This window comes from Benincasa hispida, unplaced genomic scaffold (assembly GCF_009727055.1).
Source record: "Benincasa hispida cultivar B227 unplaced genomic scaffold, ASM972705v1 Contig316, whole genome shotgun sequence".
Classification (NCBI taxonomy): domain Eukaryota; kingdom Viridiplantae; phylum Streptophyta; class Magnoliopsida; order Cucurbitales; family Cucurbitaceae; genus Benincasa; species Benincasa hispida.
The window spans coordinates 698822-723811 of NW_024064794.1; the positions used below are offsets into that span (position 1 = coordinate 698822).

Genomic DNA, 24990 nt, shown 5'->3' on the forward strand with positions numbered 1-24990 from the left:
TCGCTTAGTATTCTCCCCGACCGCTTAGTAATATCTATCTAATCGCTTAGTAATATCTATCTGATCACTTAGTATTCTCTCCAATCGCTTAGTAATATCTATCTAATCGCTTAAAGTAATATCTATCTGATCGCTTAGTATTCTCTCTGATCGCTTAGTAATATCTATCTGATCGCTTAGTATTCTCTATCCGATCACTTAGTAATATCTATGATTGATTTGATAGTAATATTGCTATTTTGAGATTAAAATTTCTATGATTGATTTGATATACTCGATATTAATTTTTATTTCAAATTATTTTTTTTATTTAAAGTGTTAGAAACTTTTTGCAAAAATATAGATATTAACTTTCGACTATTGTAAATAATCGAATTTCAAGTGCATTTTCGTAATTGAATTTCATTTAATAAATTTAATCATATGTACAATATTCTTTATTCACGACTAGAAGAAGATCCTCTATTACGCCTAAATCGATCATGTTGAGTGACATAGTGTCCACGATCGCCACGCCCTCTTACACTTAGTGGTTGACTTTTCTCTGGAAAGTGTATACCCTCACTACGTTGTCGATATGTAATATACTGATCATGGATATCTGGATGGACATGTGAAGTTTGTTCTTCTTCCATGCTTAGTGTACTGAAGGTTGTTGGAAAAAAACCAAATGTTGAGGGAGAGGACATCATGGAAGTGTACTGATCGACTGACATTGTTGGATATTCATTCCATTAGATTGAATAGAAACATCCTCATGTCTTGCTGGATCACCTTGTTCTTCCATTGGAACGTCTCCATCGAAATATCACACTCGATATATCGAGTTGAGTCTACGCAAGGCTCTTTGAACAGATATTGGCAAATTTGGAAGCTCGGCTTGAAAAAGAATTGAATAACAAATTAATGACTTTAAAATTTATTTTGTTGTGCAATGAAGAAATAAAATCAAATGATCATAGTAAACAATAAACTCATACCAACAAGTGATAGGATGCTTCTGCTTTAGTTATGTACCGGCTGCTCACAGTAAAATACCATTCAATATATCCAGGCTCGGTACCTACATCGTTGTTAATAGGAGGTCCATTAACAACCAAACTGTGTCTACTTTCCCAGATTATAATTTGAGGAGCTAGATATGCAATTCAATCTCGCTCATGCTTGCCTCTTAGATCATGTGAATGAAGTCGGGCATCCGTGTTGTAACATCCCAAATTGACGCATCACACGATCTGGGTGATGCCAATCCACAACGAAGAAGCATATGAGTGGACATCTAGATGTCCATATCTCATTTCCATCGAGACAGTATGACGGCAATAGTTGGATAAGATGATTATATGGCTCCCAAATAATCCGCATGCATATGTGTCAAAAATGAATTAACCAAAAGATTTAAACATTATGAATATATGATATAAGAACGAATAAAATATTACCTAGTTAGGCATATGTGTATCGAGTATGTGCCTATACTGTACTAGAACATGCACAAGTACTCTAATTACAGAATAGTTGTCATTCCATCTACAACAATAAGAAGTTAAATTTTAGCTATTAGTATTTTCATAATGAAAACAACAATAATGAGGTAAATATGCATACCTTACTGCAAGTGGTCTATCGCCTAAGTTATGCTCGTATCTATGGAGTCATCGAGGCGCTAGAAGAGGAAATCGATCCCATGCCTAAATTTGTAGCAATAAAAGTGGGCCTGCAACGTCTTTTCTATCTATAACTACACCCTTGCATAGTTGCCTATACAACCATGCAAGACATCCAGCGCCCCAACTGTAAGACCCGGCAACATCAAAATCCACCAAGAGAGGAAGATACATTAGGTACACTCTGCTATTGGATTTGTCGGGAAATACCAATCCTCCAATCAACGTGAGAATATATGCTCGAGCATATCGTTGCAGGTCCTCTTCATCTGCATGGTCTGGTAGATGGGCGAAGTTGTTAAATTAATCAGGTAACCATGGCAGGCTTAGACGACCTCCCTTAAGAATGATGTCATTTGTGGTTACGCCTAAGAGAAGGGTACAAATTTGTTCCCAGTCATAATTTAGAGACCCGATCAATGGTCTTCCATTAATCGGGAGTCCAAATTGGATGGCTACATCTTGAAATGTAATTGTACACTCTCCATGCAACATGTGGAAAGTGTGTGTCTCATGGTGCCATCGTTCCATTATTGTCGTTCTCAGATGCCAGTCTAGTTGTATAAATTTTATATAAGAGACTCCGTAGAATCCGACAGCTTGTAGATAGTTCAATATATGAGGGTCTGGGTTCTCCTGCCTGCGAATAACAGCCTTTCTTCGCCGACAATGCATTGCATCAATATACTCGTCTTCCTAAACAGCCTCGGATCTATGGTTGCGCCGTAAGTACAAAACCGAGTTGTTGTATGGCCCTGTAGTAACATCCTCGTCCATCTGATCCCATAAAAACAATATTAAATTTAGTAAAAATTAATGTGATTACAATCAACAAATATAATGCCAGTTAATAAAGAATACATCCTTCATTGTATAAATACAATCAATAAATACAATGACAATTAATAAAGAATACACCATTCATTGTATAAATACAATCAACAAATATAATCAATTAATAAAGAATAAATAAGTAAATGAAGTTACAATCATTTAAATACAATGAGAATTAAAAATAAATAACTAAGTCGCATCACGAGCTCGATTGGGATAATTCCATCAATTGCCCTTCTTGTCTGCAAGTTGTGCACCGTGTCTTGTAACGTTCCCTCCAATCCATCTCGTTTTGCATGCGAGAAGTACATGGTCTACCAACCTTCCTAACTCATGATTCGTCTTGATAAATAGTTGGGAAGTTAGGATCAGACCAATATTTTTTATCAGGGATGGGCTCGAACTAGGGTGAATAACATGCCAGGTAGGTGGAAATTTTGTAATAGTCTTCAATGTAGTGAAAGTAGTCTACCCCAATGGTCTTACACGCAGCCATAGTGTGAGAACAGGGGATTCCAAAACTCTGCCACTTATTACATGTGTATGTTCTTTCACTTAACTTTACTTGGTGTGTGTTTCCACCCTTTAGTGTTATTGGGTTGATTGAGATGGTGACTTCATATAACCCTGTTCAATGGTCAAATATGTTGACGGAATGTTTAGTTGCAAGTTGTTCCCAACGACTTATTTTCTTTACCGCATACCTATGACAAATACGACAATTACTTAGAATACCTCAATAGTTAGTATAAAAACGTGGTTAACTAAGATGCGAATAATTTACCTCGTGAAACACTCTTCCGATCCAAGGGCAATCTCTATTTCTACATGACAAGTAGTGAAATAAGCAATAGTTTGGTAGAATGTTACTTGGACTAGTGCAGTGATTAGTAGCTTTCTAGCTCCTTTCAGAACAACATTTGTACTTTCGGCCACATTCGTGGTTAGCCATCCATAATGATGACCACCATCATGTGACTGTGTCCACTTCTTAGGATCTATGGAAGCAAAATATCGCAAGCAATTAAGATTTGCTGTTTGAAGTTCGGTCATATAGTCATTAAACTTCCGAACTTGAAATTTTGATCCTGCACTATACACCGAACTCTTCAATAAACTATTTTTGAACTTGTCGTTAAAATTACTCGCCACATGTCGCAAGCAGAATCTGTGGTGTACTCCAACCCAACCGTTGCTAGGGTTTCTGACTGCAGATATAATGCCTTTGTGTCTATCTGAAATTAAACACATTCCCTCCCTTCTATGCACCACATGATCCCATAAATTCCTCAAAAACCAGCCCCACGAGTCAGCACTTTCCTCCGGTACAATAAGCCTCCCATTTTACGGATTAAACCAAATAAATAGCTGGGAACATAGCTTTTCAATATGGAATTAACTCCTACCTGACTTAAGGTTAGTAGATAGGTTGTTTTCTTAAGCGATGAGGCCTTATCTTGAACAACGGGGCCCCTCCTCTCATAAAACGGAGGGTTATGGTTCATAAGTTGGACTATAAATCAATTGTTCAATGGAAGATTAGTGGGAGCTTAAGGAGCAAGATGTATTTATAGGGGTAAAATGGTAATCTTTGACCCAGATGTAAATACAAACGACCTGTGAAAGATTGACTTACTGATTATAGTTAAAATGGATAGAAATATATCTACAGTGAGAAGAGTGCAACTATCGAGCTATAGTAAAATGTCTTGGTAGTTGACCAATTAATTGCAAATCGTTGGAACTCATGATTTGTAGGTCCATAAGGTCCCTCTACTAGCTCTACTAGCTCGTAATTTGGATTAGTAAATTGAGTAATCTTGATGAGATTTGAAATTATGGTTTAGAATTTGAAATGTTCAAATTCAATTAGGATTTCTATTAATTGTATTCGATACAATTAAAATGTTTAATTTTATCAAAATTAAATAAAATTGGAGAATCGATTAATATTTAAATTATTATTTAAATTTTAGTTATATGAAATTAAATTCATTATAGTGAAATTGGTGTTTTATTAATTTAATATTAGATATTAAATTAATAAAATTAATTAAAAGGTTTAATTAATTAGTTTTATCTAAAATTAATTAATTGAATTAATTTTTATAAAACTAATAAACAAATAAATTAGTATTTATTAAATTGATTTTAGAAATCAATTTTGAAAATACAAATTGAAAAACAAAAGAAAATTTTTCAAAAGTTGGAAATCTCCACTAAAGGTGCAAGCATCTTATTCATCAAATTCCACTTAATTCATGAAGAAGAAAGTGGTCTTCATGCAACTTTTGAGATTGCATATTAAAAACTTTATAAATTGGAGTGTTAGGCTGAATGATTAGACATGTATTCAGAATTTCTATAAAAAAATCTGTAGAATTTGAAATCCTCAACAAACCCTCTTCAGTTCTATTAAAACCAGCTCTATTTAGTGTTTCCACCACACAATCCTTATAAGAGAATAGTAGAGAAGATCTTTGTAGTGGTCTACTTGAAGATTGAAGCATCTTTTCGTGGAGCTCAGCTGGTTTTGAAGAAGATTCATCAAAGGTATTGTGTTCAACAAACCCTGATTCTCATTAAATCTCTGTTGAACTACAAAGGGGACCTCATGGACCTGTAGCTTGAAGCTCCAATGGTACTTGAATAATTAATTAAGCTCCTTTAATTAATTAATTATTCAAAATCCATTAACAATCAGGCACTCCACTAAAGACTGACAGATGCACTCTTCGCACTACAGATATATTTCTGTGTCCATTGGATATAACCAGTCAACAGTGCGATGACCCTTCACAAATTACTCATAAATACAACTAGGCCAAAATTATCATTTTGCCCATGTAGTTACATCTAACTTCTTAAATATCACTAATCCCTCTAGTAAACAATAAGTTACAGTCCAACTATGACCAAACCCCTCTCGGACCAGAAGAGAGTGTGACGCACATTGTTCAAGCCCTGGAATCAGCCTAAGGGAGCAATTTATCTATTTACCTCGATATCGAAGAATGAGTGAATTCCGTCTTGTGTAACTATGTTCCCAGCTCCCCAATTAGACGAATCCCCAAAATGGTAGGCTTCTTGAGTCAGTGGTCTGGCCACTCTCACCCATACAAATCAAAGAACTGTCTTCATAAGCAGAAGTTCACAACTAACACAGGATTCAGGTCATGTCACCTATGGTCATCCTGGTGAAATGTAAGTCTCTATTATGAACGGCGTTATATAATGAGACTAGTCATTTCGTGGTCTAGTCTTATACAAACTTCTTTTTATAGAATACCCCCGCTCACATTTCTCCACATGAATGATGAAGATCAAATCATTCGTAGCACTTTACAACAACTCGTTGTGTCACCAGGATAAGGTATCCAACTTTATTCATATACTACAGACCGTTTACGTTATCATTTAAAGATGATCCATATGTATGTCTCTACATACATGTTTAAATTATATAAAATAACCTAGGATCTTAGTTTATTGGATTGAGTAAATGCTCATGAAATAACAATTAATTATAACAATTTGTTTATACAATGTTACAAACTATGAGAATACAAAAGAGATGGACACCGATCCCAACATACAAATGAAGATAATGGTTAATCCCATTCAACAGACAGCTCCTTTACTCAAAATGGAAGATCATTAGAAAATTAATAAAAAGCAAAGCCAAGTATGAAATAGAAATAGGTTAATCTCTAGAATTCTTTATTCAGGTCTCCCTTTCTTTCAATTTCTTCAATGGTAATCAAATAGAAATCACATGGAAATTAGATAGAAATCACGAATTACTAAGCTAAGTACAATTTCAACTTCAATTTCCATTACCTTTAATTTCTATTAGCTCACAACCAGATTTATCGAAGTTATATCAATTTTCAATAGCCAATTGTTCAAAATAAAGAACGGGAATAAATCTATAGAAGTTGAAAATTTCTTAATAATTTCTTCTCTGCAAGTTTTATAATAAATTTGGAAGAAATTGTTCATAATCTTCCCTGAAAATTGTTGAATTTTGATGGCCTATTGTATTTTTTTAATTATCACATTTTTTAAATAATGATTGTTGAACTTGGGAACAAGACTTCTGCACTCGAAATTCAGATGCTTCTAGATTCCATCAATTAATTCAACGAACCCTCTTCTTCAATCCTAACTCCAATTGGAAAAAAAAAAAAAAAAAAAAAAAAAAAAAAAAAAAAAAAAAAAACAAGTATAGAAAGAGCTTATATGATTTAGTTTCTGCAACCTAATTTTAATTTCTTAAAATCCATATCAAATTAAAGAAGAACATGAAGAACTTGTTAGGGATAAAGTTGTAACTAAAATAGAAATTGAATAAAGAAACCGAAAGAAGAGGGAAACTAAGGAAATAGGAAGGAGTACACCGACGACGAACAAGCGACAGTGATGGTAGTCTGAAATAGTGACCTAAACTGGAACAGAAACTGAAAAAGAGTTTAAATAGAGAAGGGGAGAGAGAGAACTCATAGAAAAAGCTTACCAACAACAAAAATCGGCCACCGACAAGCAATATAGCTGGCAATCGATGGATAAGCAGCGATAGGGAGTGCGTGAGGAGGAACGACAGATGAGTGGCGAATGGATTGGTCGGATGGCTTGGAGACTGGAACTTGAGAGTGAGAAAGACGACTGAGAAGGGGTTCTATGCTTGAAGAGAGTGCGTGAGGAGGAAAAATGTTCAAGGGTAAAACAGGAATACAGAAAAAATTAAAATAAAAATTGAATTTTTTGCTATTCCTGCCAAATCTCAAAAACCCAAACTATATTTCTAATTCCCCTAATTAGTTTTGACATCCATTACAATTTTTCTAAACTTCATGAGTTGTATCAATTAAAATCTCATAGTTTTTTCAAGAGATTATCGATTTATACTATCAATTAATTTTCTTTGAGAAAATATTGATGCATCATTTTCATACGTATAGAGACTTGTAATTGTACCAATTAGATTCTTTCATAAGTTAACTAATCTATGATATAACTAATTTAAACTTTGCTAAAATCATTTTTATCATGTTCAAAATTACTCAAAAACATGTCATTAGTAACCTAGACAAAAATAATGGTATGAAAATAGTGTTTAAAAGTGAAATATTAGTTAAACTGATTTTGAATTGGTAAAGGTAAATTCAATAATGACTTTAAATATGATAAAATCAAAACTACTCTCAAGCATACTCTTAAACTCCACATTGTATTGGTTTTATACATCATTTGATAGGATTCCTATCATTTCTATAAAATATTAATCATATGAAAAGCTCCTAATCGGTGCTTGGGATAAGTTGAAAATCTACTTATTTGTGAAGTTGTGGGGCTCACAGCCAGTGTGAAGGTGTAATAAAGCACAAAGTTAATATTTTTTAGTTACGAGTCCACGAATTCCTCAGACTGAACACTCCCTTAAATATTTATGCCAAATTTATGATTTTTGTAAACTATATATAAAATGGACCGTGGGTTATATCTCCATTTTGCCCCTATATTATTTTATTGTTCTCATTTTATTCTTCATTAATGGAACATAACTGTTTATATGTATCTTTTTAGTTCAATATAGGTATTAATGCTAACATAACGCAACTATATGAGTGAATGTGGTTATATATTGAATTGGTACATCCATTCATATTCAAGTGTGATCGATGTATAAAAAGAAATGAAATATCATTGTTAATATATATTATTCTTTTTCTTCTTCATGAAGGAACATAAAACTCTGTTACAATAAACATTAAGAATTTAGAATTTTATCTTGGACGACTATCGTTATGCTTAATAATATGTATAATATATTTTTATGTCACAAATATTCAGGTAGTGTTTGAAACGTTTTAATTTAAATTTGTTCCAAATTACCTTTAAAAATAAATAAATAAAAATTCTTTTTCTCATTTTATAAATAAGGATTATGGAGAAGAATATTTAATTTCTATTTTGTCCTCAAAATTTACATAAAACTACAAATTTCACGGTGCAACGTGTTATGGGTTAGTGTGTGTATATATTGCAGTTAAAAATGGAAGAAGAGGCAATGTGATGGTCATAATAAGCTTATCTCAAGTTGGAAATCTTCCTAATATGCAGTATCTGTTTATATCGTATAGGAACTCTCTAGCATCCTTTGGGCTCTAGAGTTGGATGATCAACAACCTCGATGAGGAGAAGCGGAACAAGGTTATCACAATCTTGTAGTGCTTATGGAGCTACTAGAACTCTATTAATATCAATGGGTTGAAGGCTTTTGGAGATTTTGCACAGAAAGGTGATCTGACTCTCAATAGTTTGACTGTTGCCCTGACTAGTTAAAGAGCCTGACAAATCATATTCCGTGGAGCCCCCAGATTAACGAATTAAAGATGAATGTTTATGCTTCCTAGAACAAAGAGATGTGTTACAATGGTGTAGGTTGTGTGGTGTGTGACTCTTTTGGAACTTTGAAAGGGATGGCTTACAAGTAGATTGAATTTGATACGACGGAGATGATAAACTTACTAAACAACTACTCATAAGATTTTATCGAGGTAAATGACGTAATTGTCGGAATTAGGGATTTGGCGAGTGAGTTAGGCCGAGTCTCCTTCTTGTTTTGTACTCATATGTGTAATAAGGTTGTTGATTGTATAGTCCGGTATGCTGTTAGTTCTTATTAACTTGTTAGTTGTTAGTTACTTTGGCCCCTTGTGAGGCTTTTATGAATTGTGTTTTTCAGAAAAATAATAATAATAATAATAATAATAATAATAATAATAATAATAATAATAATAACAACAAGAACAAGGTATAAGGTGGCGGTAAATAAAGAAAGGGTTGTGGTCAGAGAAGGCAGACCGCATTAACTTCCAAACTACTACTCGCTCTTCCTGTGTTCCTCACTCCAATTGATCCTATGCTTCTGCTTCCTCAACATGACTCCTTCCAAATCTTGGTGCTCTCAGCAGCTCAGCTACGCCATAATTTCTCTGATTCCTAAGAAATCCTGAACTACATGGAAATGGAGACCAACAGAAACAGGCTCTTCATCTAAGCCTGAACCACTCGCATTTTCAACACCTCAGAAGTCTACGCCCTGTCGGTTGGTAAGTCTTTTTAAACTTTTCTTCATCAATTTCTGGTTGCTCCTTCCGCTTGCCATTCAAACTGAACCTTCCGCGTTGTTGTGATTTTTGTTTGTTCGTGGATTTTGTATATTTTAATTGCTTTTGCGTCCTCTCGTTTCTGGAATGATGTAAATTAGACATCAATTTTAGCAATACTATGTGAAATTATCTGTTCGAATCAATGCGGATTGTCGATTTCTGCGCTTTCTCGGCTGATTAGGTTTGGTGGATGTGTGCGATCTCTTTACGACTTCTCTTTCTGGCTGAACTTTCGACTTTTCATACTTAGGGTTTGGATAATGGCTCCGACAGAGATGAAAATGCTGTATCTGCAATTTCTTCCGCTTTTCATGTTACTTTGGTTGTCCAGAATGGGCGCCTCGGACACTGTAAGGAACTCGAATTCGACTCATTTTCATCTTGTTTGTTGCTTGATGTTATATTCTTGTTTTGGCTTTGCCATTGGAAATCATGTCTTGAAGTTTCCTTTGGCTGTGTAGATGTTTAACGATTCAGTAAGTGGGCATTCGGTTGTTTCCAGAAATGAAAATCCAGAAGGTATACTGTTAACTTTTAGAATTGCTACTTTGCTTCCAAGAGTTTAGTAAATTGAAGGAAGAACAGTTTAGGGTTTTTTCAGTTTGTCTTTCATGTTTGGAAAAATAATAATAATGATGAAATTGTTCTCTTCTTTCTGAATGTGTAAGATTTTTCTTTGTTTAAACTCTTCTTTCATGGTTAAGTCAGAGTCTTCCTCTGCTTGCTGATTATTTATGTGGCATTTCCTATTTAGTTTTTAGGTTTACTTTCTCTTCCATTTTTACTTCCTTGCATTCAAGCATAGTACATCCATATGAGAAATTGTCTCGATACTCTGTTTATCATTATTATACTATGGTTATAATACGGCATCCTCAAATTCTATTCTTTTCTCTGTGGCTAGGACGCTGCCCACATGGTTGGTCTATTAGCCCAAACAAGACTAAGTGCTATAGATTCATATCGAGCCCTAAATCATGGAATGATTCAGAGACCCAATGTAATGGTTTTGGTGGGAACTTAGCAGCTCTGATAACATATCAAGAGTTTAGCTTTGCACAAGATCTGTGTAATGGAACTCTTGGTGGCTGTTGGGTTGGTGGCAGAGCGTTCAACTCCTCAAATGATTTTGTTTGGAAATGGTCAGATAATGTTTCGAAATGGAATGATTCCATTATTCCCGGCACAACTTTGCAATCTAACTGCAAAAATGTCTCTTGTCGCGTGAATGAGTCGGTTGAAACATGTACTTTAATATTTGGTGGACCAGCAACACCATTTCTTAGGGATGAGAAGTGCAACAGTTCTCACCCTTTTATATGCATGATAAATCTAGGTATGCCATCATCTTAGACGTTCTCGATATATTATTCATCATGGTTAATTACGTATGTTGTTAAGAAATGATGTCCCCATCTCCCGTGACCCATTCCTATGCACAATAGATTTGGAAAAAAAAATCAGAGGGAGAGAGAACTTATAGCAGGAGGATTGGAAGAAATCTAACATGTTCAGTATTCCATTTCATTTCCTGGTTCCTCGGTAGTTTAGTCATTAAGATATATTGTGATCCATACTGAGATCTATATTCTTTTATTTGTATCAGATGATAGATGCCATCGCATGCACTGCCATAAGGAGTATCTAGTTATTCTAGCTGTTGTGAGTGGGTTGATATTTTGCACGACGTTAGCTGTGGTGATTTGGCTTCTTGCCCACAAGAGGAGCAAGAAACGAAGAAGGTCGCGAAAGCCATCCAACCCTGCAGCTTCTGCACTGGTACCGCCTTCGTGGAAGGTGTTTACCAAAGAAGAGCTAAGATCAATTACAAAAAACTTCAGTGAGGGGAACCGTCTTCTTGGAGACACAAAAACGGGTGGTACGTACAGTGGACTTTTACCTGATGGTTCAAGAGTTGCAATTAAAAGGTTGAAGAAGTCCAGCTTTCAGAGGAAAAAAGAGTTCCATTCTGAAATAGCAAGAGTTGCTAGACTTCGTCACCCAAATTTGGTTGCTTTGAAAGGATGCTGCTATGACCATGGTGACCGCTACATTGTTTATGAGTTCATTGTTAATGGGCCCTTAGATAGATGGCTTCACCATGTACCAAGAGGTGGCCGAAGCTTAGATTGGAACATGAGGATGAAAATCGCCACGACTCTTGCCCAAGGAATCGCGTATGTACAATTTCGTTCATCTCTAAAGATGCAAAGGAACAATAAATTTGATTAACAATCCTATTTCTTCTCTAGTGATTTATCAACTAACTCACTTTTCATGTTTTTTACAGGTTCCTTCACGACAAGGTCAAGCCACACGTGGTTCATCGTGACATCCGTGCAAGTAATGTACTTCTTGATGAAGAATTTGGAGCACATCTTATGGGAGTTGGCTTGTCGAAATTGGTAGCATATGAAGTGATGCATGAGAGGACAGTGATGGCAGGAGGAACCTATGGATACCTTGCTCCTGAATTCGTCTACAGAAACGAGCTAACCACAAAAAGTGATGTCTATAGTTTTGGGGTGCTACTGCTTGAAATTGTGACTGGTCGAAGGCCAGCGCAGGCAGTTGATTCAGTTGGTTGGCAGAGCATTTTCGAATGGGCAACCCCCCTTGTACAGGCTCACCGTTACCTAGATCTCTTGGATCCTCATATAACGGCCACTTCTACTTCTGAAATTCCAGAGGCTGGTGTTGTTCAGAAGGTCGTGGACCTCGTGTATGCTTGCACACAGCACGTCCCGTCCATGCGCCCTAGAATGTCACATGTTGTTCATCAGCTACAACAATTGGCTCCCTCACTATGAAGTAAGATTTCATATTGCAAGATTCTAACTTGGAACGAAGCCAGTTAGTTTAGGACAGGATCCAAGGTAGGTAGTTATATTTAACCCAATTTCTGAATAGTTTTAGAATGCTAGTCTCCCGTGGCACGGTATGACCACTCCACTTTGATCGAACTATTGTGCAGTTTAATATGTAATGGTAACAAACAAGATTATTTAATATAACTTCACAACCTATTAAGCAAAATGGTTCAGTTCGGCACTTGCCTTTCTTTTAAAGATGGAATCACATTCTTACAAAATTTATTGCTTTCCTCTGGGCTACGGTAGAAAACCAATACAGAATGAAAACAACCGGAGCTTGAATGACGAGAAAGTGATTGAATACAACCCACGAAAATGGCTTGTAAAAATTGTATTTACATACAGGGCGAAGTTTATTAAGTCTTGTGTACGATGAAGGAGAGATGCAAATCAACCAAGATGGATTGTACAATTGAATTAACATGTAGCACTTATCTAAAGTTACTAGTCTTTTGCGTACAAGGAACAGAGGTACAATACTACAGATGGTTTTCTAGAAATTCCATGACAGCTAAACCCGCAGCCCAAATGTCGTCGTCCAATACATGCTCGGCAGGGGAGTGACTTACGCCTCCACGACAGCGGACAAACAACATTCCAACCTATAAAAGTCTCTCATTAGCATCATCGTGTAACCATGTTGATGCAGATGCAAAACTAGAACTTTAAGAGTTGTATTTAAGTTGAGAACAAACCTTCGTTAAATGAGACATTGCCATCGCATCGTGCCCAGCTCCGCTCATTAATACAGGTACTTCCTCCTGAATCTCGCCTACCATTTTTTTGAGTGCAGTGGAAGCAGCAGATTTCAGCTGCGAGCTCAGCTCTGAATCGCTAATTATGGCATTTGCATCATGCTGAGAGGGACAGGCATAGCAGATTATAGCTGTGGAATGGAAGCAAATGATCTAAACGTGGACAATGGACTTGATGGAAGATACACACCTTACGTTCAATATTGCACGAAACTGACCGGCTGCTGCAAATTTGATGTACCCGATTAGAGAATTCATAAATTACAGCTTCTCGTCCTATGTCATCGATGGTCCGTAAATCTACAGTGAAGGTCACCTGTAACATGTCAAACATTAAAAATGGTCTGATAAAAAGGTACGACGGTCGGCAGTGTCTATATCAAATTCTTGCCTGGCCTGGAATGACATTGCTTGCACTGGGCCAGGTTGATATCTCTCCAACCGTACAGACAAGGGATGTGGAAAGTGATTTCATTGTAGAATCAGTGCAATGGCCATCAAAAGATAAGTAGCTCTCTGGTTGCTTACAGAGTTTTTCCAATTGTACAATCAATTCAGCTGTAGCTGCCATGGGATCTTGTCGCATAGGCATTGGAACCGTTCCAGCATGCCCCTGAGAACCTCTCACTGTAACCTGCAATCTTTGTGCACGGATCGCTCTATCAAACGAAACTCGCATCCTTAAATAAATCCATTTTAGTTTTTTTATGACCAAGAAAATTAGATTTCCCTCCTTTCAGTTTTATACATCAGCGACGCCAGCTAACATAAAAATTCGGAGGGATAAATGGTAGGTAAATTAACCAAGATATAATGTATCAACTTATAGGATTAGGTAGGGGAATAATACAGCTTTTCAGGAAGATAAAAACGTCCTATAGTGAACTGTTGGTTGATTCTCCTTGAACTTCATTTCCAGAATCGATTGTAGTGTGAAGTTAAAAAAATAAAAAGGACAAGCTTCAAAATTATTCCATTGACTAAATTTTCTTCGGTTTGGAGGTAAGTAAAGAATAACTTAAGTTATAAGCATCTTCTGTGGAGTAAAAATAAAAAACAGAACAACATGCTTATCAACCATAATATATAGCAAGTTAGTCAAGAAACATGACCATTAATATTTATAAATGTCATGGCCGTGCCATCAAATGTGTCGCAAGCAAGCACATCAAATTAACGATTATCACAATCTTTCACTAAATTAGTTATTGTGCAAGTATATTTCTCCATGACCTACAGGTTATTTAACTCATGTACCTTTAGCCGTGTCTGCCCAGCTATGCCTCTAACCACTCCAAGAGGAAAACCAGACCACTCAAGTACAGGACCTTGTTCAATATGAACCTGAAGATCAAAGCAAACAATAAAATTCTCATAAAATTGAAAAGCATTAATTAACGTACCTAAGTTCTAAGAATAAGATTTTACGTGTAGAACAAACACTACAAATTTCAGAAGAACATCCGAAGCCATACCTCAACATATCCCCAGACAGACTTGCGGTCATACTTGAGTTGCAACAAGCTCTCCTCTGTTATCTGTACTCCACTCTCCGTAATTACATCTTTTATAGTCATGCCACTGATAAAAGGATTGTTAATTAATATGCAGGTACTAATGAGTGATAAGCATCCAGAGAGTTTGGAGTACGCAGCAAAACCTTTTATCTGATATTTCCAAAGACGAAACTGGTAAAATACCAGCAATAGCAGCACTTCCTAAGAATGTTGATTGGAACCTCACGCCCTCCTCATCACTGAAAGCAATCACCTGCATAATTTTGTAGTTGATTATAACTAAATATGACAAGGTAGAAAATGTTGTCATTATCAGGACTAATAATGAACGTCACTTATTTCTTCCATGTTCACTATTGCTAATTAGAAAGTAAATAACTCGAACCTCAATTGGCCTCTTTAATTGTTCTAACTTCCCATTCATATTAAAAACTTTCAAAGCAGAGATAGCAGATATGATGCCTAATGCGCCATCAAATTTTCCAGCATCAACAACAGTATCCTACGAGGAAAAGAAGAAATTTTAATTCTTAGCTTGATATATAGCATAAATTCTTGCCTCTACTTAGGGGAAGTCAGACAATTACCAAATGAGAACCAATCAATAATGCTTCAGCACTTGCATTCCTTCCCTCAGTTCGACCATGTAGATTGCCCATGCAGTCAACCCACCTGAAAAATGTTCAAAGAGTAAAAGTCAATAAAAATGAAGAATTCTTCAAGACGTGGAGAAGTAGAAATCTAACGTTCTTAAACCAGCATCCTCCATCCATTTTTGAAGAAGAAATCTTGCTTTGATAGAAGCTGGACTCAAGAACGTTCTCTCAAGATATCGAGCAGCATCACTCACCTAGTAATTGGGAACAATAGTAAGATAACTCGAGTTACCAAGTGGGATTATTTAAACACAACACAGAAAACTCACCATTGATCAGTTTCAAGTTGGATTACAACTCAACCTCTGGCATTCATCAGGTTTATCTGGGGGAAGGGGAGGACAACTTTTCATGCACTAAGCTATAATATATCCAGTATGGCATAGAATGAAGTGTTTGATAATTGGAAACGGATGCAACCAATGTAAAAACTTCAGAGAGGAAAAATTCAGGAATTCTCTAAATCTTTCGATAAAAAATTACAATGACCTCTAAGAAAGAATAATAAAATTATATAAAATCGCCGGAACATTTTAATAACCATACAGTCAACCTAATTAATTTACATGGTCAACACGAGACATTTTTATATTATGAATAGAAAACTACAGCAGAATCACATACAAGAAACGAATATATACATGCAAATCGTCCAATTATTCAATGAATCTAACAAGTACCAAAAATTTGCAAGGACACGCACATCGTAGCTAACAGAGAGAGGAGAAAATGGAATCGTGGTCCGGTACCTTCCCTAGTTCGTTCAATTTTCCTACTGCTTCGTCCTTAAGAATTTGCACAAACAAATCAGCCCTTCTGTTCTTTGAATCTTCGGCTACATCTCCTGAAAAAATTGAACAATATTTTCAGCGTTTCAACATATATACAATCGTTCACTAACATGAAAAATAATTTCGTTTGATAAAAGCTGATTAAAGTGCCCAGCCAAACAGTCTATTGCCGACTTAAAAAGAAAAAGTAAAGAAAATCTGACTTAAGCGCGCAACATAACATACAAATTTTATGATTATACCACGATAGATAACGCGATGGAGAAGAAACAGATCTATCAAATCCTCCGAGAAAAGTAAGTATGAGCAGAAATTAGGAGAAGCGATTATGTAGAGTTCATTGAGGGTGGGTGAAATTTAATCATGTTCGTTATCCGTAAAAACATAAACGAGTGGTTCGTATTCATTTCGATTCAGTTTCATGTATTCTCGCAAAAGAACATCCATTTTCCATCCCGAGGCTGTAAAGAAAAATAGCATATCAAGACGAAACATAAGAGGAAGATGACGAATATACCAGTAAATGCGTAAGCGGTGGGAGGAGATGAAAACAGAAGGAAAAAGAGCAGATAGGAAAACAGGATGGAGAAGGAAGAATGGTGGTGGTGGTGGTGGTTATGATGATGGTGCTGATGATCCTTGATGAGAAAAGCGGCAATACAATCGGTGTTGGCATAGGCAATGGCCATGGCGGCGGCTGCAGGAAGAAGAAGCGGCGGAGAGAGAAGAGGCAGCCGGAGAGAAATGGCGGAGGCGGAAAGCCTTTGTGGAATTTGGAAATTAGTTTTTTGGCTTCTGGCTCCCGGCTTCAGAATTCCGGAATCTTCACCTCATATGTGGTGCGGAATTCTGGTGGGCCTCATAACAGTACACATGAATTAAATTATTAGTCCAGTGGAGGCTATAACATTTTACTTTTCCAATGTGATCATCGCCTTTCCACGATCAATTAGTTATTATAGCTATGTTATGATAATTTATATTCATAGTGTAGATTATTTTAGTTTTGATCATAACAATATGTGTTTTAAGTGTAAATTATTTTAGTGTGAGAAAAAAATAGTAAATACCATTTTAAATAATAAAAAAATGTAAAATAGTAAATAATAAATATGGTAGCAAATAGGAGTTTTGAAATAACGTTGATCGTAACTAATTGAAGCTTTTGAAATAGTTTTTATTCATTTTCCTAGACCTATCAATCCTTAAAATTACTTTTATTGGGTTAAAAATTATTTTAAAACAACTCTTTAATCCTATAAAATTAATTTAATATTTAATTTTATATGTTAAATATCATTTTTATTTCATCTACATCTATTTTAGATCATAAAAATATGTTTCATAATGATTTTAAAAATGAAAGAAAAAAATAATTTTTTTTAATTTTATATCGTAAATCAACTTTTATATGGTAATATAAAAATTAATAATAAGTCAATTAAAAATATAATATAAATAATAAACATGTTAATTAATATGAAATATTTATTTACTAAACTTTCTATATCTTTTTGTAAATATATATAGATGTCCACGTTTTATTAATTTTTGAATTGTTATTTTTGTAAAGTTAAGGTGTTGATATTTTTGTCGAACATTGATACTTTATACCCAAAGCAATTACAAAAAGTTGGCTTTATTTTGTACTAAAAAAGTTCATTTTACTTTATTTTATTTTATTTTTAAGAAGTGTATTTTCAATGTTTGTTTGTAATTTTTCTCCTACTTTCCATTTCTTTTCTTTGAGACATTCGACACAGATGGTCAATTAGACATATTTAAAAGTGATTTTAAAATTAATAAAATTATTTTCATCATTTTCAAATCTACCGTAAAACATGTTTTTAATCATTCTAAACTAATTTTGATGATATGAAAATTACATTTAAAGTATAAAATTGAAAATTAAATTAATTTTGAGTGATTAAAAGTGTAGTCTAATTGATTTAGAAAATGATAAAAGTGATTTTGATTATTTTAATCATTCCTAAACATGTACTAAATGTAGTCGCATGTATTAAATGTACCCGTAATCGCCTCGAATTTTTTAAAATAGGATTAATTTGATTTGTTTGATTTCAGTTTTATCACATATAATTAATTTGGGTACTTATAGTTGTTGCTTGTATTATAGTTTAAGTAAAATTAGATTTAATTGAAATATGCGAAGATAATTTAATTTGTGGAAGTAGGTTTTATTTTAATTAAGCTTTGAATTCATATTGAAATTTTAATATTTCTTTCCGTCTTAATTTAAGCTTGGAAACCCAATCTTATCTTTTTCAAAGTTTTATCCAAACGTTTTTTAAATTAGAAAATCATAGAAATCCTAATAAGATTGGGAAGTTATTTATTTTTTATTATTATTTTTTTTTTTTAGTACAATCGGAGGAGGTAGGAGATTGGAAAGTTAAACTGAAATCTCTACCAATACAACATTTGATTAGATTAAAAGGATTTTAATTTCAATTAAAAAGAAAGCTTGTTTCAGAAATTTTTTCAACATTAATAGGCAGGCTCTTTTTTTCTAACTACTGAATTTTATTAATTTGAGGTAAGTCACACGGCTACTCAAATGCCTTCAGTCAGATAAAATTGTTGTGATAATATTTATGATATGAATATTGATTAAACATGTGTTTCTACGATCTGCATGTGTTACAAGAAAATTTGAACTTATAAACTGTGAAATTATTAGTCATTTTGAAAATGGCAAATTGACACGATTAACTCCGTGTAATGACACAATTATCACTTTGGAATAGCCCATGACACAGTTACTTCTAATATCGACTAACTTTTAAGTTCGACAAGTTTTAAAGATTTTCAAACTTGTTTGTATAGACTGACTACAGTAGTGAGGTTATTTAATTCCTCTACTTTCATGAATCCATTTTTACTTATTCACCTATTCTTTTTAACAAGAACACAACATAAGAATATTCAAACTGATAATTTCAATCAAATAATATTTATTTTCCATGTAAGATTTCTTTAAAATCTACTCAATTTTGTTATTGTCATACAGTTTATTATTTATTAAAATTTAATGGAGATTTTTACACTTAATAGAAGGTTTAAAATGTAATTGTCTTTGAAGTTTAAAGGTACAAGTACAACGTTAATCTAAGTTTGAGACATAATTTGATGAAATAGAAAATTTGGGGTTAACATTTATACCTTGGCAAATTGATAGTCAAAACTATATCATTTTTTTTCTATCTTTGAACTATATTTTTTATATTTTAGAATTTCAAATTTAAAAGAAAAATGCACGGAAAATATAAAACTATTGTTTTGAAAAGTTTTGGGTTATCCACCTAGTAGAGATATTTTGGTACACCTACTCAACCTTATCGTATCTTTTTCAAAAAAATAAGTTTTGGACGGTTAGATAAGTAATTTAGATATTGTTTTATGTTTTCAGATTCACTACGTTCAATAAATATAAGTTGATGGACAGTTTGAATTCTGTTTTTGAAAATTATTTTCACATTTTGTGATTCAAACTGTGCAAATTTTAAAAACTAACATTTACATGTTTTTTATGTATCCAGATTTTGAATTTGAAGATTTAAAATGCATAATTATATTAGAAAAAGTAATAAAACAATAATAAATATAGTATTCTTGTTATAAACTCAATTATTTTGGTTAAATTAAAATATGCATTATATAATATATAATATATGATATGATATGATATTACAAAATTATACTTATACAAAAATTTTAAAAAAAAAACTAGTTTATAAATTAATTAGTAATGGTTTATATTCAATCTAATATTTAATGAGTGCCTATAATTAGTTTTATGGTTTAAAAATATATTATCAAATACATAAATTTAATTTATGAATCTGCTATCAAATATATATTTGAAAAATTGAAATACAACTATGCTTCCATTAAATCTCTTACTTTCAAAATCATGTTTTTGGATTGACTATGAAAGAGACCCTTCACAATGTAGATTCCATGATTTGAAATAAATAAATAAATATAGCTTCTAGAAAGAAATTTTTCCAATAAATATTTAATTATTCATCAGTGTGATGAAGTGTATATCTTCCGTTAGGGATGAGTATCGGTCAGGAGGGATCGGTTTTCCATGAAAACCAGTGTCGAAACCGCCATATTTGGTTTAGAAAATTCAAAAACCGTTGTTAAAAATAAATTGGCATAAACTGAGTGATTGGAGTCGGACTGGAGGAAGTCAGTTTCAGTTTATTCGATCAAATTTTTTTTTTTTTTATTTATCTTTAATTTGCTTGAAAGATGGAAAACTTAAAATAATAATAATAATAATAAAAGAGTAAACTTACAAAAAAAAAGTAAGGATGGCCACCATCGTGGATGTGCAAGCGTGGCCTCGTGGCATGTGTGGTCGCCGACTGGACGTGCAAGTGTGGGATGTGTTGCCACCGACCTGAACGTGTAGGCGTGGGATGCGTTGCTGCCAGCATGGGCATGTAGGCATTGGCGTGGGATGCATGGCTGTGTGTGGAGATTGGGAGAGGTCAAGAGGAGACGTGGGGTCAGAGGTGGGTGGCCTAGTGTGCTAAGGAAGGAAGTGTGAGACTATGAGAGAGAGATTGAGATGCATAGACGTGAGGTCAGAAGTGGATGGCCTGACGTGGTCAGGTTAATGGATTGGCCATTGGGGAGTTCTTAGGGAAATTGTCCAAAATAATCCGCTTTACTTTTCACATTTCAAAAGTAGCATACTTTCTGAAATCTCGTTGAGTTGGTTTTTCTCAGGCCTTCTCGAGCAAGATCAGACTCGAGATTATATTTGAAACGTAATGAATTCAAATTACCCAGTCGTGTGAAAGGACAAAATGTTGAGTTTTATGTCCTAAAACTCATGGTATGTAAACAATAGAGCTTATTCTGATAATTCAATAAAGGTTTTATTGAATAGATCTATTGCTTGAATAGAAATCCAATAAACCTAAAAGTCTCTTGACTATTAGATGAGTACTTGAACTTTATGTAGAGACATAAAGGTGGATCAGGTTCGATTAAATAGTCAAAATGATCTATAGTACATAGATAAGATTGGGTACCTTATTCTGGTAACAGTATCGGATATGTCCCGCTCTATAGTTGTTACATGGAGTTGTAAAGTGCTACAAACGAAGTGATCCTAATTGGTTCATGTTGGACATGAGGAATGGGGGTGTCCTTGTGCAAAAGAGTTTGTACAAGATCGAACCACAAAATGAGTCACTCTTACTTTATAACGTTGTTTACTGTTTAAGACTAACTATTTCAAAACGATGACTTAGGTAACTTGACCTTAATCCTGAACTAACTATAAACTTCTATTTATCTGGGATTGCTCTTAGATTTGCATAGGTGAGGGTTGGCTCAACAGCGCCGGCTTAATATAACTGTCATTTCAGGGGTAAGACTGGATAGATAGCTGAGGACATAGGGTGCAAGAGGGAATTCACTCCTACCCACTTTAGGGATAGTAGAAAGGTTGTTCCCTTAAGCGCTGATTCTAGGGCTTGAACAAGGGATCCTGCCCTCTCATTTAGTATGAGAGGGACTCGGTTTTGTGATTGGATCACAAAATAATTGTTCATTAGGGAATCAGTGGGGACTTAAGGAACAAGAGGTAATTTCAAGGATAAAACAGAGATTTGACCCAGCCGTTATTATGAACAACCTATGAAGGGTTAACTTACTAATCATGGTTTATATCGAGTGGACATAATATATCTATAGTGAGGGGAGTTCAACTATGGGATTTAGTGAAGTGACCCATTAGTTAATGAATGGGGGTTAGATCGGTCTAATGAGTTTAGCCGATTAATCTCGGATCGTTGGAGCCCATGATCTTTAGGTCCATGAGGTCCCCCTACTACCTCGAAAATGGATTAGCTCTAGAGTAGCATGATAAGTTAATTTGAAACGTTCAAATTAGAATCAAAAGGAATTGGAGAAAATATATTTAAATATGATTTAAATATATGAAGATGAATTTGTGTAAAAATTAATTTAATATTGGATATTAAATTAATTAGAATTATTTAAAATAACAATGAAAATAAAATAAATAACCTATACTAAGAAAGCAAAGTAAAGATAGAGCAGAAGATGTCCTGGGAAAAATAAGAGTGTTGTCACCGCAAGGAGTCTTCCATGCAGGAGATAGGTCTCAACTGCTTAGGTCAAGTTGCCCTGACCATTGGAACTTCCGACAATTATTGGACGCATGTTGGCCACCATGAGATTAGAACTGCCTTAAGTTCTTTTGCGACTGATTGCCCTTCTACCCTGTGTCAACATTAACTTTCAGCGCATCGCCTACACTTCAATATTGTTTGCAACCTGGTTGCAAAAGCTACAATATACCCAAGATAAAAAGTTTGCTCGCAAAGACACAAATCTTAACAAACATTTAGTTGCCAAGTCCCCGGCTACGACGCTAAAAACTTGATGGTGGGAAACTAGAAGTCAATTTTACTCAACAACCAAAATTCCGTGGACGCGGTATGCGATGCATGTTCTTAAGATATGCGTTGATAGTCATGCGTCGATGGTCATGCGTTGGAATGAATAAGCGTTGATAAATGTATGCGATGACCACGCATCCTGCCACAAGTTTTCTTGCGTTCACACCAAATATAACATGGACGCAAGTTTCTCGGGTAATCTGAGGTCGAACACAGGGACTTGTAGTTATATGTTTGCGGTGATGTGCATACGGCGGTTTAAATAAAAGAATGGAGAGAACGCAATGAGAATATGCATGAAAGGTAGAGATACAGCAAACCTTGACATGAAATAAATGTATGGAAAAATAGATAAAATGCGGAGATGATTTCATTGCAATACTTAAAAGTGACCGCAAGGGCAACCTTAGTCAACGCAAGTCAATGCGATCATGGAACACACATACAATAGTAAACTACCTCTCGGTGCGAATGCTACGGCTTCTATTGCTAGAACGCATGCGATATATGCGATAAGTTTATAGGACCTACACATAAGTCTCTATTCTCATATGCGATGATAGAGTGTCACACACACAAATAAGGCGACCACATAATATCATACCTATTCCTAGGGTACATGCGATGCAGTGTTGACAAACATAGCTTATCTCTAAGTCCCTATCTCTTGCTTATGCCGATCTAATCTTGCTCTCTCGAGTCTAGATTCTAACCTAGCTCTCTCGAGTCATTAGGTTCTTTCTTTAGACTCTATCTCGAGTAGTTCTAAAGGGGTGTTGGGCACAACATAAAACAAGGCAAACACATGAACTTGGATGACACAAAATTACTCCTATCTCTAGTGAACAATGCATGCATTGCTTAATGCGACCAACCACTTACCCTCAAGGGCAGTTGGTTGTTGCTAACTTTACTCATAGACAGGCGTTGTCGCAGCTTCACACTAAGCAAATAAAGTTACTCACACACTCACGCAGCGCATACCTCTCAGTAGGTTGCTACATATTCCATATCCCTAATCCACATGACTTAGTATGCAATACCCAAGCATTCCCACTAAGTGTTGCAATGAAAGTAAATATTCTAAGCAAAGAAGATGGAGATGGAGTCGAAGGACCAGATAAATGCATTGAAAACAAATTGTATTAATTCCTTAATTCAAAATGTCATACAATACAATATAGGAAAAGAAATGACCGACTGGAAGCAAAACTTTACTTCCAGCGGATGTACGTCAAGACTGTCGGTGGTGCCATGGATGGGCGAAGGAGCTGACTCTCTCGAGATCTAGCTCCGTTCGTTACTCGGAATGGATGAAGGAGGTGAAGAACTCTCAGCCATACTCTCACGCATTTTGTCTGGATCGCGGGGAAAGTCCCTGGTTCACAAGGATCCTCCCCCAGATAACTTGAATTTCAGCTCGTCGGCTTCTATTTATAGAGCTTGGGTCGCCGACAGTATTAATTAGACTGCTTTGAGTCTGATGTTCGGTGGGTTAGTCCTTTTCTAAACGTCTGCCACCAACGACGTGGTAGGTGAAATGTCAACATCATCTTTTGGATTTTCTCGAGGTAGATGCGTTGATGCGTTCATTCCACCTACCTTGCGTTGATCCAATTAGTTTGCGTTGTCACGTAGCCACAATCATTCAATGGCCGCATTCGCTTAATACCGCAACTCTACATGATGGACGCATACGGCTGATTACTGCAACATCCATGTGTTGATCGATACGTTTGCCTTTCCGATGGAGTGTTCTTCGCATGCGGTCGTCTATGCAGTGGTCCGGTTTCCACGTTTGCATTCATTTCCTACATTACCTACAAAAATAGAACATTGAATGCATAACTAACGCAAGATAACGGGTTAGCTAAGGTTCATCATGCTGATCGACGCAAACTCTTTTTCTCGTGAATTCTTATCATAATCGACGCAATTTCTGCCTAACAACCTTCATAATTTTAAGTAAACGACCTAAGATGACATGCGTTTCTGCATGTCATTACACCTCCAAACTTAAAATCATGCTTGTCCTCAAGCATGCGTTTTACTTAAGAAATTCTAACTCACCTTTCATGCTTTCCTTTGTGATGACCAGCTTCTCAGAATATAATTTACACACACCTTTGACCATCACCACAATGCTTTCCTCCACTTTGGCTGCTTCTTCAAAAAGATCTTGTCTAAGTTAAATCCGGCAAGTCTTTGCTCAATACATTTTGTTCATTCATCACAATTTTGTGTTTAGCTTT

The 24990-nt window shown here is 35.1% G+C and overlaps 3 protein-coding genes and 1 long non-coding RNA gene across 6 annotated transcripts; 1 reads left to right on the top strand and 3 right to left on the bottom strand.

Annotated features, from left to right (window-relative positions):
* Positions 1–376: 376 nt before the first annotated feature.
* Positions 377–7248, bottom strand: LOC120069293. The gene is made up of 4 exons (XR_005479499.1): positions 7018–7248; positions 1609–2444; positions 981–1530; positions 377–879 (listed from the first exon to the last, which is right to left on the bottom strand). It is a non-coding gene; the product is annotated as an uncharacterized LOC120069293 (long non-coding RNA).
* Positions 2696–4115, bottom strand: LOC120069292. The gene is made up of 2 exons (XM_039021005.1): positions 3286–4115; positions 2696–3205 (listed from the first exon to the last, which is right to left on the bottom strand). The coding sequence occupies exons 1-2, from the start codon at positions 3750–3752 to the stop codon at positions 3133–3135; spliced, it is 540 nt and encodes a 179-aa protein (XP_038876933.1). The 5' UTR covers positions 3753–4115; the 3' UTR covers positions 2696–3132.
* Positions 7249–9342: 2094 nt separating the features above from the next.
* On the top strand, positions 9343–12712 carry LOC120069303 (C-type lectin receptor-like tyrosine-protein kinase At1g52310). 2 transcript variants are annotated; one of them, XM_039021013.1, is made up of 6 exons: positions 9343–9616; positions 9858–10026; positions 10138–10195; positions 10581–11012; positions 11283–11853; positions 11967–12712. In XM_039021013.1, exons 2-6 carry the CDS (start codon positions 9937–9939, stop codon positions 12484–12486), a joined length of 1671 nt encoding a protein of 556 aa, XP_038876941.1. In that variant the 5' UTR covers positions 9343–9616; positions 9858–9936; the 3' UTR covers positions 12487–12712. The 2 variants fall into 2 exon arrangements, with proteins under 2 accessions (XP_038876941.1, XP_038876940.1); XM_039021012.1 differs by having other exon boundaries at positions 9927–10026.
* A 205-nt stretch (positions 12713–12917) lies between these two features.
* On the bottom strand, positions 12918–17114 carry LOC120069304 (allantoate deiminase 2). 2 transcript variants are annotated; one of them, XM_039021015.1, is made up of 13 exons: positions 16786–16832; positions 16227–16321; positions 15747–15802; positions 15568–15671; positions 15409–15493; positions 15207–15323; positions 14965–15074; positions 14780–14885; positions 14562–14648; positions 13696–13938; positions 13495–13620; positions 13245–13406; positions 12918–13151 (listed from the first exon to the last, which is right to left on the bottom strand). In XM_039021015.1, the coding sequence occupies exons 3-13, from the start codon at positions 15747–15749 to the stop codon at positions 13029–13031; spliced, it is 1266 nt and encodes a 421-aa protein (XP_038876943.1). In that variant the 5' UTR covers positions 15750–15802; positions 16227–16321; positions 16786–16832; the 3' UTR covers positions 12918–13028. The 2 variants fall into 2 exon arrangements, with proteins under 2 accessions (XP_038876943.1, XP_038876942.1); XM_039021014.1 differs by lacking the exon at positions 15747–15802 and having other exon boundaries at positions 16786–17114.
* Between the last annotated feature and the right edge of the window lie 7876 nt (positions 17115–24990).

What these genes read in the sequence shown, in the direction of transcription:
- LOC120069303 (XM_039021013.1), top strand. Translation starts at nt 9,937, where the DNA reads ATGGCTCCGACAGAGATGAAAATGCTGTATCTGCAATTTCTTCCGCTT. An exon ending in GAATGGGCGCCTCGGACACT is followed by an intron (nt 10,027 to 10,137) that starts GTAAGGAACTCG and finishes TTGGCTGTGTAG; the next exon opens with ATGTTTAACGATTCAGTAAG. An exon ending in TATATGCATGATAAATCTAG is followed by an intron (nt 11,013 to 11,282) that starts GTATGCCATCAT and finishes TATTTGTATCAG; the next exon opens with ATGATAGATGCCATCGCATG.
- LOC120069304 (XM_039021014.1), bottom strand. Translation starts at nt 16,957, where the DNA reads ATGGCCATTGCCTATGCCAACACCGATTGTATTGCCGCTTTTCTCATC. An exon ending in CACCGCTTACGCATTTACTG is followed by an intron (nt 16,322 to 16,785) that starts GTATATTCGTCA and finishes CAATTTTTTCAG; the next exon opens with GAGATGTAGCCGAAGATTCA. An exon ending in CAATGTCTCATTTAACGAAG is followed by an intron (nt 13,152 to 13,244) that starts GTTTGTTCTCAA and finishes AGACTTTTATAG; the next exon opens with GTTGGAATGTTGTTTGTCCG.
- LOC120069292 (XM_039021005.1), bottom strand. Translation starts at nt 3,752, where the DNA reads ATGTGTTTAATTTCAGATAGACACAAAGGCATTATATCTGCAGTCAGA. An exon ending in TCGGAAGAGTGTTTCACGAG is followed by an intron (nt 3,206 to 3,285) that starts GTAAATTATTCG and finishes TATTTGTCATAG; the next exon opens with GTATGCGGTAAAGAAAATAA.